The 20161-nt window shown below is 41.0% G+C and overlaps 2 protein-coding genes across 4 annotated transcripts in view; one reads left to right on the forward strand and one right to left on the reverse strand.

Annotated features, from left to right (window-relative positions):
• Window positions 1-286: 286 nt before the first annotated feature.
• On the forward strand, window positions 287-19177 carry CNOT11 (CCR4-NOT transcription complex subunit 11). Its single transcript, XM_035001809.1, has 7 exons — window positions 287-866; window positions 3772-3936; window positions 13711-13863; window positions 15706-15908; window positions 17060-17262; window positions 18659-18755; window positions 18843-19177. The coding sequence occupies exons 1-7, from the start codon at window positions 344-346 to the stop codon at window positions 19038-19040; spliced, it is 1542 nt and encodes a 513-aa protein (XP_034857700.1). The 5' UTR covers window positions 287-343; the 3' UTR covers window positions 19041-19177.
• The window catches only part of RNF149 (ring finger protein 149), a 38536-nt gene continuing 37219 nt past the window's right edge, over window positions 18845-20161 (reverse strand). For 2 of the 3 annotated variants that reach the window (XM_035001813.1, XM_035001810.1), the window contains one exon: window positions 18845-19017. The gene's annotated coding sequence lies outside the window, so the exon portion shown is untranslated. The remainder of the gene's footprint in view (window positions 19018-20161) is intronic. The other variant, XM_035001812.1, reaches the window with a different exon arrangement.

Here is a 20161-nt window from a genome sequence, read left to right on the forward strand (position 1 = left end):
CTAGGAGGCCCGCTTGGGGTCGCCGAGGAGCAGGCCGCGCCCCCCAGCGCCCGGCGGTCTCGCGGCAGGACCCCCGCAGCACCAGGCCAGAACCTCGCAGGCCGGCACCGCACTTCCGGCCGCTTCACCCCGCCCACCCAGCGACTCCGCATCCTCTCCCTGGCCTCGCTCTGCCCGCCTCGCGCTCGCTCCGGGCTGCCCCTCTGCTCTGCGGCGGTCTGGCTTCCCCGACGTGTTTTGTTTGCGACGCTGTCGTGTATCAGCGCGCTTTACGGCCGTGGGGACGGGGCGAGCCGGCGCCAGGGCCACTCCGGCCGGGGAGCAGGGCAGGCGGACGAGGTTGATGCCCGGTGGCGGGGTGAGCGCGGCGTCTGGCCGGCTACTCACCGCCGCGGAGCAAAGGGGTGCCCGGGAAGCGGCGGGGTCGGCGTCCAGGAGCGGCCCGGGAGGCTCCGGCTGCGGCGGCGGGGGCAGAGGCGGAGCAGGCGGCCCCGGGCCGGGCAGTGGAGGCCCAGGGGGCCCCGCGGGCAGGATGAGCCTGACCCCGAAGGAGCTCTCGAGCCTGCTGAGCATCATCTCGGAGGAGGCGGGCGGCGGCAGCACCTTCGAGGGCCTGTCCACCGCCTTCCACCACTACTTCAGCAAGGCCGACCACTTCCGCCTGGGCTCGGTGCTCGTCATGCTGCTGCAGCAGCCGGACCTGCTGCCCAGCGCGGCGCAGCGCCTCACCGCGCTCTACCTGCTCTGGGAGATGTACCGCACGGAGCCGCTGGCCGCCAACCCCTTTGCCGCCAGCTTCGCGCACCTGCTCAACCCGGCGCCGCCAGCGCGCGGCGGCCAGGAGCCCGACAGGCCGCCGCTCTCAGGTACGCCCGAGGCGCGCCGCCCCTCGCCCGGGCGGCCCCTCCCTCCCGAAGCCAGGTGTGCGCTGGGGATAGATGGGGCGCTTTCCGCCTGCGCTTGTGCGAGCGTTCATCCGCAAGTGAAATGGTCTCCTTTTGAAATTATCTAATTCCCCTTCCCCCGCGAAGTATGGAGAAGTGGTAGCTTAATCGCAGATTCAGGGCACCGCAAATTATTCCTCTCCACTGTGCGGGCCGTCAAATCACGCAGCTGAGTGGGGCTTGACAGTTTCAGCAACTCATTCACGCTTCGTTACTGTAGAGCACGTCTGAGGTGGGTGACGTTGTAACTAAAGACACTCTGCTCCCGGTTTTAAGTCTCAGTCGAGTAACCAGAAGTCGTTCAGAACCCGAAGAAGTTGTTAGGCGGAAATAGACATTAAATGGTGTTTAAGGACTTTGCAGCCACCTTCGTTGGTCTGATGGGTGTCCCTGGATGATGTGATGGGGGAGAGGATGGAAGGTAGTCTCAAGTTCACGGCCTAAGTTAGAAAACGCATGACTACTGGACGTTATGTAAAATGTGTATTTGTGCAGTATTGTTGAGATCAGATCAGTGGGTTTCATTCGAGGCTGACTTTTTTTTTTTCTTTTTAATAACTCAGATTCTCCATGAGACTTGACTTTGGGAGAAGACTCTGAGCCAGGAAAGGAGAAGGGCACCGAAGGGATGGTGATTAGTGATAGGGGTACCTGGAAAACTAAGACAAAGACCAGGGTACTGGGGGAAGTAGGTAGAAGTGGGGAAGTTTGATCTCACAGTACTAAATCAGTGGGAAAAAGAGCACTGTATAGATAGGGGCCACTATACAGAGAGATAAAAGGTGGAGGCAGTGGATTTTGAGATAATACCAAGTTTTTCATAGCACTGGAGGACTTCTACCTTGTAAGCTAGTTGGTGTTCATGCTTGGCATCCCCTTTGATCTAAAGCATCTTCTGGTTGGTTTCCTGCACTGCTCTTATGTAAGAGGGGCAAACCTCGTGTTGGAGAAGATGCCCTTATGGTACTAGTACTGAACTAGGCTTTCAGGAAGTTTGAGAATGCCCAGAAAGTAATGGAACGTAGCATGGGAGGTCAAAAGCCACCATCCTAGGGGGCCCTTAGCAGAGAATGGGGACAGTGTGGGATTTACTCAGAGAACTGTTTGAATTCTGAAGGCCAGGTTAAGCAAAAGGAGGATGACTTACGGTCATTCTCAAATGCCGGGAGTCTAAACCTAGATTCAGACCATCGACTGCATTGTAAACACAAATTTGCCAAGGAAGGACTCCATGGATAGTTATTTTATCTCTCTGTGCCTCCATTTCTTTGTTTATAAAATGCAGATAATAATAATTCCAAGCTGATAGGGTTATCATGAGGAATAGAAGTTGTTTTTTTTTTTTTTAAGATTTTTTATTTATTTATTTGAGAGAGAGAGAGAGAAAGAGCACAAGAGGGGGGAGAGGGAGAAGCAGACTCCCTGCCGAGCAGGGAGCCCGATGTGGGACTCGATCCCGGGACTCCAGGATCATGACCTGAGCTGAAGGCAGTCGCTTAACCAACTGAGCCACCCAGGCGCCCAATAGAAGTATTTATAATAATTCTTAACCATTATTATCCTTACTTTCGTTAAATAGAAAACAGAATATCAACATCAAAGGCTTGTATTGTATGTCTAGAGTGAGCATCTAATGGGTATATTTTTAAAGATTTTCAGGTGATTCTGATGCAGAGCTAGGATTGAGAATGTATTTAGGTGTAAGTAAGATGGCTTCCCGGCACTCAAGAAGCTTGCATTCTGGTTGGGGAGACATAAATGTAGTCATAAGCCAATGTAGTAAGTGTTGTGCTAGATGTCACATACGAAATGCTTGGTGGCACAGATGAACAGCTACCTTTGTGGCTGGAGACATTCTCAGAGGGAGTAATGTTTTTGTTGGCTATTGATTAAAGATGGGGTGGGGGTGTGTGTGAGGGAAGTGTGTGGCCCTGTCAGGTATTCTTAAAGAACTGGGTATATTGGATGTTTTGAAATCAGGAATTCGAGAACCTGGGAGATTTTGTGCAACTGGAGTGTAGGATATGTGGGTTAGAGGGGAGTTCAAGAGATGAGATTGGGAAAGTGGGTCAGGACTAGAGGATGAAGGGTCTTATAATGGTGCAGAATTTTGGGTTTAATTCTGTGTAAACAGGTTAAGTATGGTGAGCAGATTTGTACCTAGAAATATAACTGAGTGGTAAGTGGGAGTGTGGACTGTGGGTGATGGGTTGGTGGGCAGGAGTCAAAACTGGGAGCTGGGGAAATGAGGAAGGCTGGCCTGGAATCCTGGCGAGAGGGGAGGGCCGGGGAGGGGATGGAGATGAGGGAACAGAACCCAGCCACAATGCTGCTGTGGGATGGATGAGGCTTGGTGAGCAACTGAATGTGGGGCAGAAGGCAACAGCATTCAGCACTGTGGGAATTTTGTGGCTGCACTGTGCACTGAAGCAGGTATGAGATGTGTTTGCGCTGCGGATGCTTCCTCGTCTCTTCACCTGGTACAGTTGCTCACAGCAGCAGAGGAGAAAGAGAAGCATTTCTGAGCACTAGCTTTTTTATTTGTTTTTGCTTGCATGTGTAAGCTTTAGCCTTTGCATGTTGGAAACAAAGTTTTTAATAGTTAAGAAAAACTTAAGTTCCATTGATACTGCCACAAATCCGAGAATTTCAAATGGCATATTTAATTACATTTTCATAAATGTATGTATTTGGTTAACTGAAACTTAATTATAATTTTGTCTTTATGTGAGTGGAGATGGCAAGTCGCAAATGCTAATTTTATCAGAGTCAAGTTATTTTTCCAAAAATAACCATTGGAGAAATTGTTATACGTTTTTGTTTACAGGATTTTTGCCTCCTATAACTCCACCAGAAAAGTTTTTTCTTTCCCAGCTGATGCTGGCACCCCCAAGAGAACTCTTCAAAAAGACACCCCGACAGATTGCATTGATGGACGTTGGAAACATGGGCCAATCTGTGGACATTAGTGGGCTTCAGCTAGCCTTGGCTGGTAAGGAATTGGTGGTTTGGTATTCTTGTGTGGTAGCATTAGGCTTTTTTTTTTTTTTTTTTTTTTTTTGAGGTTCTCCAGTTAAAATGAAGGTCTTTTTAACTGTGCTAAAACTTAGTAACTTCCATGAAAAATATAGCTTTATTACTGGATCCTTGCTAATATGGCACATAAATTCATTCTGAGTTTTCACTTGAATTGATTGCTTTCCAATTTAAGAAGAATGCTGGATAAAATTTAGTAGGTTTAAAAAAATTTTCCTGATGTCAATGCAATTTCTGTTAAAATCCCAACAATGTGTTTTGCAGACATAGAAAAACCCATCATAAAATTCATACAGAATCCCAAGGAACCCTGAATAGTCAAAATGATTTCTCTTGGCACCCTTGTTGAAAATTATTTGACCTTAAATGGAAGGGTTTATTTTGGGGCTTTCTATTCTATGATCATTGCTTTGTCTATATTCTACTTCCCCACGTTTGATTACTGTAGCTTTGTAGTAAGTTTTGAAGTCAGGATGTGTTTAAACCTCCCGTGTTCTATGTTTCAAGATTGCTTGGGCACCTTCTGTGTTACACGTATAAATTAATGAGTGGGATGTCTTGAAGCAAAAGCATGTTGTGGTAGAAAATAGAGGAACTTTCTTGACCTGGATGGTCAGACAGAGCCTCTCTGAGAAGGGAAGGTAAAGAGGCACCTTTCACTTGACTGCTCTGAGCAAAAATATGGATGAAATGGGTCTTATACCATTTGAGAGTGATTCATTAGGGAAATTCTAATACATAGGCAAAATTGTGAACCCTTGACCTTGTGATTGAGCTGCAGTATTAATTTTGACAGTTCCCCATCCTTCTTAGACTTAATGCATCTGTGACCTTTGGTTTCTTATATAAGGTGACACTGTTCAATAAACTACTTTTTCCTTGGAGCATTCTGAACCTCTGAACCTCACTTTTTAACTCCTGGGTATCAACTGTATAACAATGATTATTTTATGAAACCAAGAGAAATCTTTTTTTTTTTTAAAGACTTTATTTATTGTCAGGGAGAAAAAGAGAGAGCAGCAGGCAGAGGGAGAAGCAAGCTCCCGGCTGAGCAGGGAGCCCAATGTGGGACTCGATCCCAGCACCCTGGGATCATGACCCGAGCCAAACGCAGACGCTTAACCAACTGAGCCACTCAGGCGTCCCAAGACAAATCTTTTTAAGACTTTTAAGATTGAAGGTACGCAGAAATACTCATTAGTCACTAGTGCTAGATACAATCTATTCACAGAAATAAAACAATGGTTTTTTTTTTTTAAGATTTTTATTATTTCAGAGTGGGAGAGGGAGAAGCAGGCTTCCCGCTGAGCAGGGAGCCCGATGCGGGGCTCGATCCCAGGACTCTGGGATCATGACCTGAGCCGAAGGCAGACGCTTAACTGACTCAGCCACCTAGGCGCCCCAAAACAATGATTATTTCTTTAAAGATTGTATGAAAGCGGGGTACAGAGGTGACAAGCAGTTTCAGTCACCTTATCTTCAGAAGGGATATATATTCTGAGGGTTCTAGCTTTGTATTCAATAAAGTGAGAATCAGATCTGACCTCCCTTACAATGACTTGAGTTAGTCTCTCAGAAAGTTTTGAAGTATATCAAGCCCAGAAAGGAATATGTGCTAGAGTTAGTCTTGAGAGAGCTTGGTAAAGTGGCTAAGCTTGCTGCTTGCTGTCCCCTACCCAGATTGAAGATGTCCCAATCCATTTATTTTTATAAGTACCAGGGGAAAAAAGTGATATACCTATCTTTTCTGGAGCTGGCTACCACAGATCACCTTTGCAGAGTCCTGCAATTCATGTCTTGTAGTAGGATCCATGGACCAGAGGTTATTTATGGAGGATGCAGTTTTTTTTTTTAAAGGTTTTATTTATTTATTTGACAGAGACCAGCAAGAGGGAACACAAGCAGGGGGAGAGGGAGAAGCAGAAGCAGGCTTCCCGCTGAGCAGGGAGCCCGATGCGGGGCTCGATCCCAGGACCCTGGGACCATGACCTGAGCTGAAGGCAAATGCTTAACGACTGAGCCACCCAGGCACCCTGCATTTTTTTAACTTTAAATAAACAAGCAGACAAGATAAACAGAAGTAACCACAAGGGGCACTTTTACCCTGTTAACAATGTCAGTATTCATTTCAGAGGTTTTATTAAAAATTCCTGACAAACAACCTGCACTTACTAGTTTACCACACAGTGTGCCAATTTAAACATTTTTCTACATTTTGGTCAAGAGTATGTTAATTTTCTGTACTTTAGTAGTCAGAGAAAACAGCATCTCAGGATAATTTTAATTAGCATTTTTCCTATTAAATGAAGTGGTTGAACATGTTATAGGTCTAAGGCATCTTTCATGTGTGGCCATTTTTCAATTGGATGAATGGTTTTTTATTAACACGGGTAGCTCTTTAAGGAATCAGGAATTTAGCCATGTTTTCAAAATTACAAAATCTGAAATATGCAATTCATAAAACCTGCATATATTAAGGAATTATAAAGTGGCCCTGGAGCAACCATCATCTAGGTTAAGAAATGAAATAGTTTCAGGACCTAGAGGTTCCCTGTGTGTTTCTCTTACTAGCTGCTCCCCTTCTCCCCCGTCACTAAGCTCACTTTTGTGGTAATCATTCATGATTTACTTTATAGTCCTCCCCTCTGTACATGCCTGTAGTTTAACTTTGGATGTTCTTAAACTTGGTGTATATGTGGAATCATACTGTGTTCTTTTGGGTGTTAGTTATAAGGTGAATCCATATTGATAAACTGTGGTGGCTTTTCATTGTTGTTGTGACATTCATACAATGGAATACCAAGTTCTTGGGTGCCTGGGTGGCTCAGTCGTTAAGCGTCTGCCTTCGGCTCAGGTCATGATCCCAGGGTCCTGGGATCGAGTCCCACATTGGGCTCCCTGCTCAGCGGGAAGCCTGCTTCTCCCTCTCCCACTCCCCCTGCTTGTGTTCCTGCTCTCGCTGCGTCTCTCTCTGTCAAAAAAATAAATAAAATCTTAAAAAAAATAAAAAAATAAAAAGGAATACCAAGTTCTTTATCCATTTTACTGTTGATGGACATAATGTTGCTATGAACATTCTGGTACATTCTTCTGGTGTATGTGTGTGTTTCTTGTAGAGAGAAAGAGAAGCACATGTAACTTGACTAGCTAATGGCAGATTGTTTTCCAGAGTTGCTGTGCCATGTTTCATTCCCATTAGCAGTGTGCTAGTTACTTGACATTCTCTGCATCTGATAATTTCAGGCTTGTTTAATTTTTGTCAACCTGGAGGGTGTGTAAGAGGGTGTGTAATAGTATCTTGTGTTTTGACTGACCCCCGCCCCCCCATGAGGTTGAACATCTTTTCAGATGTTTATTGGCCATTCAAGCTTTTTTTTCTTTTTAAATAAAATGCTTGAAGTCAGCCCATTTTTTCTTTTTTAAAAAATTGATTTGTAGGAGTTGCTTTTTTTTTTTTTTTTAAGATTTTACTTATTTACTTGACAGAGAGAGAGACAGTGAGAGCAGGAACACAAGCAGAGGGAGTGGGAGAGGGAGAAGCAGGCTTCCCGCTGAGCAGGGAGCCCGATGCGGGGCTCGATCCCAGGACCCTGGGATCATGACCTGAGCCGAAGGCAGATGCTTAACGACTGAGCCACTCAGGCACCCCTGCAGGGGTTGCTTTTTTAAAAAAAAAAAAATTGAAGTACAGTTGACATACAGTATTACATTAGTTTCAGGTGTACAATATTAGTGATTTGACAGTAGTATGCATTTATTCAGTTATCACATTAAGTGTAGTTACCATCTGTTACCATACGAAGTTATTGTATTATTATTTTTAAAGATTTTATTTATTTGACAGAGAGACACAGCAAGAGAGGGAACATAAGCAGGGGGAGTGGGAGAGGGAGAAGCAGGCTTCCCGCTGAGCAGGGAGCCCCATGTGGGGCTCCATCCCAGGACCCTGAGATCATGACCTGAGCCGAAGGCAGACGCTTAACGACTGAGCCACCCAGGCACCCCAAGTTATTGTATTATTAACAATATTACCTATGCTGTACTTTTCATTCTTATGATTTATTTGTAACTGGAAGTTTGTACCTTTTAATCCCCTTCACCTATTTTGCCCATCCTCCTGCCTCCCTCCCCTCTGGCAACCACCAGTTTGTTCTCTATTGAGGGGTCTCTTTCTGGTTTTTATTTGTTTTGTTTTGTTTTGTTAGATTCCACATAGGTGTGAAATCATACGGTATTTGTCTTTCTGTGTTGGACTTCATTTAGCACAATACCTTTTAGGTCCATCCATATCACAAATGGCAAGATTTCATTCTTTTTTTATATTCTTTTTCACAATATTCCATTGTGTGTGCGTGTGTATATATATAGACCATTAAATGAATGTGGTTGAACATGTTATGAACATGTAACAAACATGTGGTTGAACACACCACATCTTTACCTATTCGTTTATCAATGGACACTTAGGTTGCTTCCGTATCTTGGCTATTATAAATAACACTGCAATAAACATAAGGGTGCATATGTCCTTTTGAAGTAGTGTTTTTGTTTTCTTTGGGTAAATATCCAGAAGTGGAATTACTGGATCCTGTGGTACTTCTGTTTCTAGTTTTTGAGGAGCCTCCATACTGTTTTCCAGAGAGGCTGTACCAGTTTACATTCTCACCAACAGTGCGTAAGGGCTTCCTTCTCTTCACATCCTCACCAACACTTGATATTTGTTTTTTTCATACTAGCTATTCTGACTGGTGTGAGGTGATATCTTACAGTGGTTTTGATTTGCATTTCCCTGGTGATTAGTGATGTTGAAAATCTTTTCATGTGTCTGTCATCTGTATATCTTCTTTGGAGAAATGTCTGTTCTGATCCTCTGTCCATTTTTAAATCTTTTTTTTTTTTTTTTTTTGGTGTTGTAGGAGTTCTTTATTTTGGATATTAACCCCTTATCATATACATCATTAGCTCCTCCCATTCAGTAGGTTTTCGTTTTATGGTTTCCTTTGCTGTACAAAAGCTTTTATTTTGATGTAGCCCCAGTTTATTTTTGCTTTTGTTTCCCTTGCCTGGGGAGACTTATCCATAAATAAGTTGCCAAAGCCAATCCAAGAGTTTAGTGCATATGTTTTATTTTAAAAATTTTATGGTTTTGGGGTGCCTGGGTGACTCAGTCTGTTAAGTGTCTCCGTTTGGCTCAGGTCATGATCTCCAGGTCCTGGGATCAAGCTCCACCTCAGGCTCCCTGCTCAGCGGGGAGTCTGCTTCTCCTTCTCCCTGTGTGTGTGCACGTGCTCTCTCTCTCTCAAATAAATAAACAAAATCTTAAAAAAAGGTTTTATGGTTTCAAGTCTTATGTGTAGGTATTCTGAGTTTATTTTTGTGTATGGTATAAGCGGTCTAGTTTCATTCTTTTGCATGTAGCTGTCTAGTTTTCCCAGCACCATTTATTGAAGAAACTGTCTTCTCCCCCAGTTGTATATTCTTACCTCCTTTATGGTAGATTAATTGGCCCTTTAAGCATGGGCTTATTTCTGGGCATTCTGTTCATTCATTGATCCATGTGTCTGTTTTGTCCCGATACTGTACTATTTCGATTACTATAGCTTAGTAGTAGTTTGAAATCCAAGACTGTGATACTTCCAGCTTTGTTCTTTCAAAAGATTGCTTTGGCTATTCAGGGATCTTTTGTGGTTCCATACAAATCTTAGGATTATCTGTTCTAGTTCTGTGAAAAATGCTATCAGCATTTTGATAGGGATTGCATTGAATCTGTAGATTGCTTTAAGTAGTATGGACATTGTAACAGTATTTGTCCTTCCAATCCATGAACATGGAATGTCTTTCCATTTCTTTGTGTCATCTTCAGTTTCTTTCCTCAGTATTTTAGTTTAGGTCTTTCAGCTTTTTAGTTAGAGTTATTCCTAGGTATCTTACTATTTTTAGTGTAGTTGTAAATGGGATTGTTTTCTTGACTTCTCTTTCCACTGCTTTGTTATTAGTGTATAGAAATGCGACAGATTTCTGCACGTTGATTTTGTATTCTGGAATTTATCAGTTCTAGCAGTTTTTTGGTGGAGTCTTTTGGGTTTTCTCTATATAGTATCATGTCATCTGCAAATAGTAGAAGTTTTACTTCTTCCTTACCAGTCTTTTATTTATTTGTCTGACTGCTGTGGCTAGGACAGGACTGTGTTGAATAAAAATGGTGATAGTGGACATCCCTGTCTTGTTCCTGACCTTAGTGGGAAAGCTTTCAGCTTTTCACCATTGTGATGTTAGTTGTGGATTTATCATACATGGCCTTTATTATGCTGAGGTATGTTCTCTGTATACCCACATTGTTAAGAGTTTTTATCATGAACAGATGTTGAATTTTGTCAAATGCTTTTTCTACATCTATTGAGATGACCATATCCATTTTATCCTTTATTTTGTTAATGTGATATATTATGTTGGATATTTTGTGACTACTGAACCATCCTTGCAACCCAGGAATAAATTCCACTTGATCATTTATTTGTGTTCTAATCTTATTTCCTTTCTTCTGCTGGTTTTAGGTTTTGGTCTTCTTTTTCTAGCTCATTTGGGTGTAAGGGTAGGTTGCTCGAGATTTTTCTTGCTTCTTGAGGGAGGCCTGTATTGCTAAACTTCCCTCTTGGAACACACTTCTCCTGCATCCCGAAGGTTTTGAACTCTTGTGTTTTCATTTTCATTTGTTTCCATGTACTTTTTAAAATTTCTTCTATTTCCCGGTTGACCCATCCATTGTTTTGTAGTTTGTTACTTAATCTCCATGTATTTGTCTTTTCGTTTTTTTCATTGTGGTTGACTTCTAGTTTCCTAGTATTGTGGTCAAAAAAGATGCATGGTATGACTTCAGTCTTTCTGAACTTGTTTTGTGGGCTAATACGTAATCTATTCTGCAGAATTTTCCATGTGCACTTGAAAAGAGTGTGTATTCTGTTTTAGGATGGAATGTTCCAAATATATCTGTTAAATCCATCAGTGTGTCATTCAAAGCCACTGTTTCCTTATTGATTTTCTGTTTAGATGATCTGTCCATTGATGGGAGTGGGGTGTTAAAGTCCCTTACTATTACGTATTACTGTCAATTTCTCCCTTTATGTCTGTTAATATTTGTTTTATATATTTGGGTGCTCCTCTGTTGGGTGCATAAATACAATTGTTACATCATCTTGTTGGATTGTCCCTGTTATGATTTTATAGTGTCTATCTTTTGTTACAGTCTATACACTTAAGGTTTTTTAAAAAATTTATTTATTTGAGAGAGAGTGCGTGTGCATGAGTGGAGGGAGGGGCAGAGGGAGAGTGACAGGGAGAAGCAGACTACCCGCTGGGCACAGAGCCCGATGCGAGGCTCGATCCCAGGACCCTGAGATTATGACCTGAGCCCCGAGATCATCACCTGAGCCGAAGTCAGATGCTTAACCAACTGAGCCACCTAGGTGCCCCTATTTATGTAGGTATATATGCATTTAAGTAGGCTCTGTGCTCAACGTGGGGCTTGGACCCTGAGATCAAGAGTCCCATGCTTTACCAACTGAGCCAGCCAGACGCCCCTACAGTCTTTGTTTTAAAGTTTAGTTTGTCCAACCTAAGTATTGCCACCCAACTCTTTTTTTTTTTTTTCCTCCCATCCATTTGCATGGACTATCTTTTTCCATACCTTCATTTCAGTGTGTCTTTGGGCCTGATGTTTGTGTCTCTTGTAGGAAGCATGTAAGTAGGTCTTGTCTTTTTATCCAGTCACCCTATGTCTTTTGATTTAAATGTGCATTTTAGTTCATTTACTTTTTAAGTATTCATTGATACGTACTTTTTGCCATTTTGTTAATTGTTTCCTGGTTCTTTTTGTAGTTCTCTTGATCTCTTCCCTTATGATTTGATGACTTTATGCTATGTTATGCTTGGGTTCCGTTCTGTTTTTTGTGAATCTATTAGAGGTTTTTGGTTGGTGGTTACTGAGGTCCATATAAAATATTCTTTGTATATACTAGTCTAAATTAAGCTGATGGTTGGATAAGTTTGAATACATCCCGAAAGCACTATATTTTAACTCCCCCACCCTGTTCCACATTTTACGTACATATTGTCCTATTTTACATCTTTTTATTTTGTGCCCTTTATCTAATTATTATAGATATAATTGAGTTTACTATTTTTGTCTTTTAACCTTCATACTAGCTTTATAAGTGATTGATCCAGTACCTTTAGTATGTGTTTGCTTTTACTGAATTTTTTTTTTTTTTTATAATTTTCTTCTAATTATGGCTTTTTCTTTTCTGCTTACAGAAGTCCCTTTAACATTTCTTGTAAGGCTAGTTTAGTGGTGGCAAACTCCTTTAACTTTTGTTTGGTAAATTCTGTCTGTCCTTCAATTCTGAGTGATAACCTTGCTGGGGCAAGTACTCTTGATTGTTTATTCCCAGTACTTTGAATATATCATGCCACTCCCTTCTGGCCTGCAGTTTCTGCTGAAAAAACATCTGATAGCCTTATGGGGTTTCCCATGTAACTATGTGCTTTTCTCTTGCTGCCTTTAAGATTCTCTTTTTGACATTTTAATTATGTGTCTTGGTGTGGAGCTTCTTGGGTTCATCTTGTTTAGGGCTCTCTGCTTCCTGGACCTGGCTGTTTCCTTCCCTTGGTTAGGGAAGTTTTTTTTTTTTTTTTTTTTTTTAAGATTTTATTTATTCATTCATGAGAGACAGAGAGAAACAGAGGGAGAAGCAGGCTCCCAAGGAGCGGGAAGCCCCATGCGGGACTTGATTCCAGGACCCTGGGATCATGACCTGAGCCGAAGGCAGACGCTTAACCATCTGAGCCACCCAAGCGCCCTGGTTAGGGAAGTTTTTAGTTATTATTTCTTCAAATAGTTTTCTGCCCCTTTCTTCTTTTGGGACTCCCTATAATGCAAACATTATGCTTGATGTTGTCACAGAAGTTCTTTAACCTATCCCCATTTAAAAATTTTTTAACCTTTTTGCTCTTCAGCTTGGGTGCTTTCCATTAACCTGTCTTCCAGATAGCTGATCCTTTCTTCATCTGCTAATCTGTTGTTGATTCTCTAGTGTAGTTTTCATTTCAGTTATTATATTCTTCAACTTCGTTCTGAGTTCATTCACTTCTCTCAAGACTAGTGAGGATTTTTATGACCATTACCCAAACTTCATCAGGTAGATTGCTTACCTTGTTTCCTTTTAGTTCTTTTTCTGAGGTTTTATGTTTTTTCCAGAACTTATTCCTGTCTCATTTTGTCTCTCTGTGTTTGTTTCTATATATTAGGTATGTCACTTACATCTCCTGGACTTGAAAGTAGTTGCCTTATGTAGAAAATGCCCTGAGGACCCCAGTACCTCAATCCTCCCTGGTCACTAGTACCAGGCACTGTAGAGGTATCCCCTGTGTGGGCTGTATGTACCTTCCTGTTGTGACTGGTCTGCAACAGCTAGGGGTGCTCTGATGCGTGGGACTGGCCCCCAGCACAACTGGCTGAGAGGCCTGACTGTAGCTGCCGCTGACTTGGTGGTGGGTGTTGTTAGCTCTTGGTGGATTTGTAGTTTTTGGGAAAAAAAATTAAGAAAATATTTATATTGAATCTTGCCCTTTTTTGTATGTGTTGCAGACAGCTTTTCCCAATTAGCAGCTTGTCTTGTCTTTCTCCTTGTGATACCCTCAATTTAAAAATGTCTCTTATTTTATCCTTTTTCAGAACGCCAGTCTGAATTGCCAACCCAAAGTAAGGCTAGCTTCCCTAGTATTCTCAGTGACCCAGACCCAGACTCTTCTAATTCTGGATTTGACAGCTCGGTTGCCTCTCAAATCACAGAAGCTTTAGTCAGTGGACCAAAGCCACCTATTGAAAGTAGGTATATATAATTTTATATACTTGGGTTTTATTTTACCAGCATCCTGAGACTTTTGGTTTTTTAAAACATGGTGTTATTTTTTGTTGCTCCCCCCCCTTTTTTGTTTTTTAAAGATTTTATTTATTTTCTGAGAGAGAGAGAGACTGCAAGAGAGGGAACATAAACAGGGGGAGTGGGAGAGGGAGCAGCAGGCTTCCCGCCAAGCAGGGAGCCCGATGCGGGGCTCAATTCCAGGGCTTGGATTATGACCTGGGCTAAAGGCAGACACTTAACAAGTGAGCTACCCAGGTGCCCTTTTTGTTGCTCCTTAAACTTGAATTCAGTGAGAAATCTCCTAGGGTCTAGTAGAACATAGTAGAGATGGTCAGTAAAGTTAGTTTCTTCTTTAATAAAAGTATATACCAAATTTTTTATTATCAGCATTCCTGAAGATAGAAATTCCAGTTTTACTAAAATGAGTTTTTTGTAATGTATTTTTTCTTTTATAGTGCTATATTAATCTTATCACTCTCATTACCTTCTCCCTTATAAAGTTTTACTGATCTTACAGTTCTTACTTTACTTTAATTCAAAGAAAATACCTACTGAACTTGAAATAATACAGCTACATCTTTTGGTTTCATGGGCTTTTATGTGGTTTTAATGATGAAAGCATGCTTTATGCTTAGGAATAAGAAAATGTTCTCCAAATTACAGTGTTACCACGAGTTTAAAATTTACATGACTTTAACGCCATTATCAGATCTTCAGCATAGATGGGTTTAATATCTGAAGTCTCAGCCAGTCACAAGTGTGCCTGAAGGTCCATGGCACATTGATTTTTATTTAATACTTGCTTAGGCACAACTTTGTGTTGCATGAGCCACCAGAAAGGTATGTGAAAAGCGAATCAGTTAGATGCTGAGTCTAGCTAAACATCAGGCATCTGTACCCTGTGGGAATATTTTCCTTATCACATAAGTAGCGCTTCTCAGGAAGTGTTAAGAATTTTGTTTTTTTCCTATAAATGGTCTGAAAAGATGAGATACTAGTCCTGGTGATGTAAGTGAAGAATGAGTATAGTTTAAGATAAACTGATGATTCATAGCCAGAAAACCTTATCAATAAACTAATCTCAAATTTGGCAGGGGCTAGGATCCATGATTGGGATAGGCCATCTTAAGCCCTGTGTGGAAACCAGAGTGAGGTCTGAAATTCGTTCAGCAAAAATCCCAGCCAGCATTTATTTTAGTGGGTTTATAACTTAGAGATAATCTTGTTTCACAAAAGTTGAAGTATTGAGTCACTGCAATTTCCCATTGTACTTTTACTGTTTCATGAGAATGAGTATGGGATTTGTGGATTTAGGGATTTATGATCTCCACATTCATTTGGAAACATTAAAAGGCAGCTATACTTTCCTGTTTCCTGCCATTTCATCTCCAGTTTGCCACCTCACGGTTATAAGATGCAAAAAAAAAAAAAAACCAGTACAAATAATAGTGGTTTCTGAGTAAAATAGTAACCAAGAGTAGGATGAGATCAAATAGCATTTCATTTTTCCCATCAGAACTTTTACCAGTATGTGAAGTTGTATCCTTTGCTTCTGAGTGGTGATCATGCTTGAATTAAAAATTGTCAGATCATGGTATAGTGGCCTTTCTCTCTTGAAAAATAGATTTGGTCTCTAGCATAATAATAATGTTATTAGATCAGTGTTTCATTTTGTTGGTATTTTGAATAAAACCCTGACTTTCTTATATCATCTCTGCTTTGGATTTTGAAGTCTGAAAGTTTTATGTAGATGTGTATAGATGTTAGCTTACTGATAGAAGCAAACATTCCTGTTCTCCTTACAGGCCATTTCCGCCCAGAGTTTATTCGTCCACCACCTCCACTCCATATTTGTGAAGATGAGCTGGCTTGGCTGAATCCAACAGAGCCTGACCATGCGATTCAGTGGGACAAATCAATGTGTGTCAAGAACAGCACTGGTGTGGAGATCAAGCGAATAATGGCCAAAGCCTTCAAAAGCCCCTTATCTTCTCCTCAACAAACACAGGTATATATTTATTGTAAGCATTTTATCCTTAATCCTCCACATGATAAGTGAACAGTAAATGATCCTGTCAACAGGAGCCCTCAGCAGTAGGAAATGTTTTAGATCCAAGGAGTCTTGGATCTCTGGATCTTTATTCTGCTTCTCCAGCCTTGGTCATTTTACTCTGGTGGGAGAAGATAGATCTCATATTTTTGGCACATTCCATACATGGTTACATTTAAGCTGGGCAGTAACTCTACTGAGGCTAAGTGAGATTATTAACATTTTAGAAAGATGGGAAATGAGACCCGGGGAAGGTAAATAAGCCTGTCACACAGCTGGTTAGTGGTGAATTTGAGACTGACAATAGCCCCTGCTGCCCAAGTGTAGACTCCTCTGGGGGAAAGGCAAGGACACCTGGTGGGTGCTTTCTGTTTGAATCTTATCCAGCTTATATATTTTCACATTAGAACTTGTGACGACATATTGACACTTCGAATCCAGTCTACCACCAAAATGTTATTTTTCAACGTCAAATAGCTGTGTTTATAGTTCACTTTGTTTGCTAGGCCATCCTGAAACATAGTCCACTGTTGGTATTTGCAGGTAGGTAGGGGAAAAAGCATAGATAATTGGTAAGAAAAAGGACCTGTTTGGCAGAAATGTTTTTGAAGATACCTATTTGAATTGCATAGTGTGAGCAGGACCAGAACGGTCTCATCCTGCCACCTGAGGCACTGTGACTGTAGAGAGCAGCCCTCCCTCTTCCCGTCCTGCTTCTCTCCTCAAGTATTTGTTCTCCACCTGGCATGCTCCTCAGTTCTTTTCTGGGGAGCTGGTTGGGGTGGCAACTAAATTATTTTAGGTTCTAACAGATGACAGAAAAAGTCTACAAAGGAGTTAAGGATGATATTGTTACAATGCAGACAGTATTCTATCCAACCAGGCAGTACTGAGTCTGGTTTAACGCCCAGGAGGGATCACTAGCGTGTTTATAAAGTCTTTACAGTTCAGTTGTAAATTAAAAAATCAAGACATGATTTTAATGGTTTGAGGGAAGAAATTTATGAAGTTGGTTCAATGCAGATGATTTTATAGTTTGTTTTTACAAGCAGGACAGAGAATATTTGACTCAAGAACTTCTCTCTTCTTAAAAATTTGGTTGTATTTAGCTCTTGGGTGAGTTGGAAAAAGACCCCAAACTCGTTTATCATATTGGCCTCACTCCAGCCAAACTTCCTGACCTGGTGGAAAACAACCCTCTAGTTGCTATAGAAATGCTGCTGAAGTTAATGCAGTCAAGCCAGATCACAGAGTATTTTTCGGTCCTGGTCAACATGGACATGTCTTTGCATTCAATGGAAGTTGTAAATCGGTAAGTTTTTATACTCAATCAGGTGGGGGAGGGGCACGGGAGAATATAGATCCTGATTAAAAACTTGCAACAAATTTTAAGCTAAGGATTTTTTTTTTTAAATTGTACTAAAGACTTTATCCTTTTAAGCTAATCAGCCGGTCAGAAAAAGCCTGGCCGGAAGCCAGGTTGATCACAAGTACGTGTATAGGAGAGTGTTCTTTTTGGGGTTGGGGAGGGAGGAAGCATGAGGTTTTGAAGCATGAGGTTTTCAACTTTATTTTCTGTTAGTGGCAAAACTGGTTAGCTGCTTGTTGAAAATACACTACTACATTTCTGCATTCTCCTGCACAAGTCTTTCCCCTTTGTAGACTGACACTTCCTTCAGGGGCTTCCCTCTGCTCCAGTCCTTGGATTGACCTGCCTCTGAGTGCTTGCTGCTTCCCTTTCACTACATTCTTACAGCATTATTGTCTTCACCAGATATTTGGTATTTAGTCCAAGAATAACCACATCTTTTTGTCAGCATTATTCTTTCTAGAGAATAATTTCAAGGGCAAGGTCTGTTCCTTGTGCCCCCCCCCCCCCCCGCCCCAACCCGTCCCCATCTCAAGTGACCATAGCACTGTTCCTCAGAGCAGGAGCTCCTCAGTGCCTTATGGAAAAAGGTTCTACAGGCAAATAAGTTTAGAATTTCTTTTGGAAATTCATAGTGTATAGTTAGCATAGCATCCCTTTATTCCTATCCCATCTTTTTGTTTTCCTTAAACATTCCACAGAATCCTTTGGAAAGTACCAGCTTTCCTTTTCAAGACTCTAATATGCCACCATGCCTTCTCTCACATTCCATCCAGGTCTCTATCAATCACCGTGTTCCTAAATATGCCACATTAATCCCAGATTCCAGGCTTTTCCTCTAATCATTCACTACGTTATTAGGAACACTTCTAGGTTTCAGTAAGCCATTTGACCTTTCAAGGCTTTTCTCATCTTTTCATTTACACTGCTGCTTACAAACCCGTTTTTTAGCATTTAGTTATGTAGTATACTACTTACTTACTAAACTATACCTTCTCAGATATACCACCTTCCATAGCACCTAGGTCTAATTGGGGTTTAGTAAATGTTACTTATTAGTATGAAAACCATTAACTACAAAGTCTGATTCAACCAAAAACACAGGAATGTGGTGTTCAAAAAAAATGAATAATTACCATGTGTAATGCTACGTATGGACTTAAAAAATGGAAGTGTCTTTTATTAACAAGCAGGGTGACTCAGGCTTATTTGCATAAATATGTTTAAAACTAGGTAACTGATCATAAATCAGAGATTTTTACTAAATAACCATAAAATATAAAATTTCTCTTTGGTTAACAGTGTTTAACAGCCCTAACATTTTAACTTTATGAAACAGACTAACTACAGCTGTTGATCTACCTCCTGAATTTATTCACCTTTATATATCAAATTGCATCTCTACTTGTGAACAAATTAAGGATAAATACATGCAGGTAAGTAACAGAAAGTTGTAAATTTTATAAATACCTGCCAAGAAAACGGGTACAATAAATTTGTTTTTTTTGTTTTGTTTTTTCCAGAATCGTTTGGTGCGTCTTGTGTGTGTCTTTCTCCAGTCCTTGATCCGTAACAAAATTATTAATGTGCAGGACTTGTTTATAGAAGTGCAGGCATTCTGTATTGAATTCAGTAGGATACGAGAAGCTGCTGGCCTTTTCCGGTTGTTGAAGACATTGGATACTGGAGAAACACCTTCTGAGACCAAAATGTCAAAATAATACCTCATCAGAACCACCACATTAATTGTTCAGCTGTATTGTGACTTAATTTTTAAAACTGTTAGAACCTTCAGTGGATTGCTTGGCCTATGCATATAAACACCACTTTATCTACTTAAAGCAAAATTTTTCCTTTCCTGGAGGACTTTTTCCTTGAGATGGATTTTTGGTAAGAACTTGGAAAAATGTGGGTCTTGCAGATGATTAGGAGAAACGGTTATCCACAAAAAGTTACTGCAAACAAGTAGATGAGGTCTTTAGCACTGCAGAGCAGAGTGCCTGTTTTTAAAACACAAGTTACAAGCTACTGATAAAACAAGTTACAGGCTACTGATAAATCAAGAATCCAGTTTTCTTAAGGTTCTAATATTAAAAGTATTTAATGACAGTATATGAAGACATAGCTTAAGAATTTGTCATACTGCCCTTGAGATGAAATCAGCTGAATGTTTTTGAATCAAGTGGCAAACAGAAGCTTGGCCCTTGAACCCATTTGTGCGTATAGCCCCTAATTTCTCATTAAGCACAGTCTGAACCAAGGACATGCTTCTAACTTGATCCTTTCATGTCATGGGGACTTAATAGACAACAAAATACATGCATTTCTTGGACCTCTTATAAACATGGGAACTCTTAGAAACCCTTTTTTGAGACAATAGCTGGTATAGTTTTTTTTTCCTCTTGAGATGTTAGTTCTTCAGTTATTAGTTTAAGATAGTTATTTTTTTGTTTTAAGTATTTTAGTCCATGCTTTGGGAGATAATATCACCACTGAGGAACTGTCATGTAAAACCTCTTCCTGAGTGGGAACTGTACCTGCTGTGGTGGGGCACATGGCCTGTTTGCGACATAGGAGAACAAGGTGGCATCATGTGGGCTGTTACCCCTCACTTAACTTTGGACAACAGTGCCTTACATTAAAGTTTTTTATGAACTGTATTACCTGATGTGTTTTTTTACTTGAAGAAACCATGAAAAATTCCTCATTTATTGAGGTACTTCCAAAGCATATTCTTTATAGGGAAATCATCTATTCAACAAGAATTACCTTCCAGTTTAACCCTCAGCAAAAGTTAAAACCACTAGGCTTGGTGTCCTTTAAAATGAGTACAAATAAGTTC

The sequence above is a fragment of the Mirounga leonina genome, unplaced genomic scaffold (assembly GCF_011800145.1).
Source record: "Mirounga leonina isolate KUSES-001 unplaced genomic scaffold, KU_Mleo_1.0 Mir_125, whole genome shotgun sequence".
In the NCBI taxonomy this organism is placed as follows: Eukaryota; Metazoa; Chordata; class Mammalia; order Carnivora; family Phocidae; genus Mirounga; species Mirounga leonina.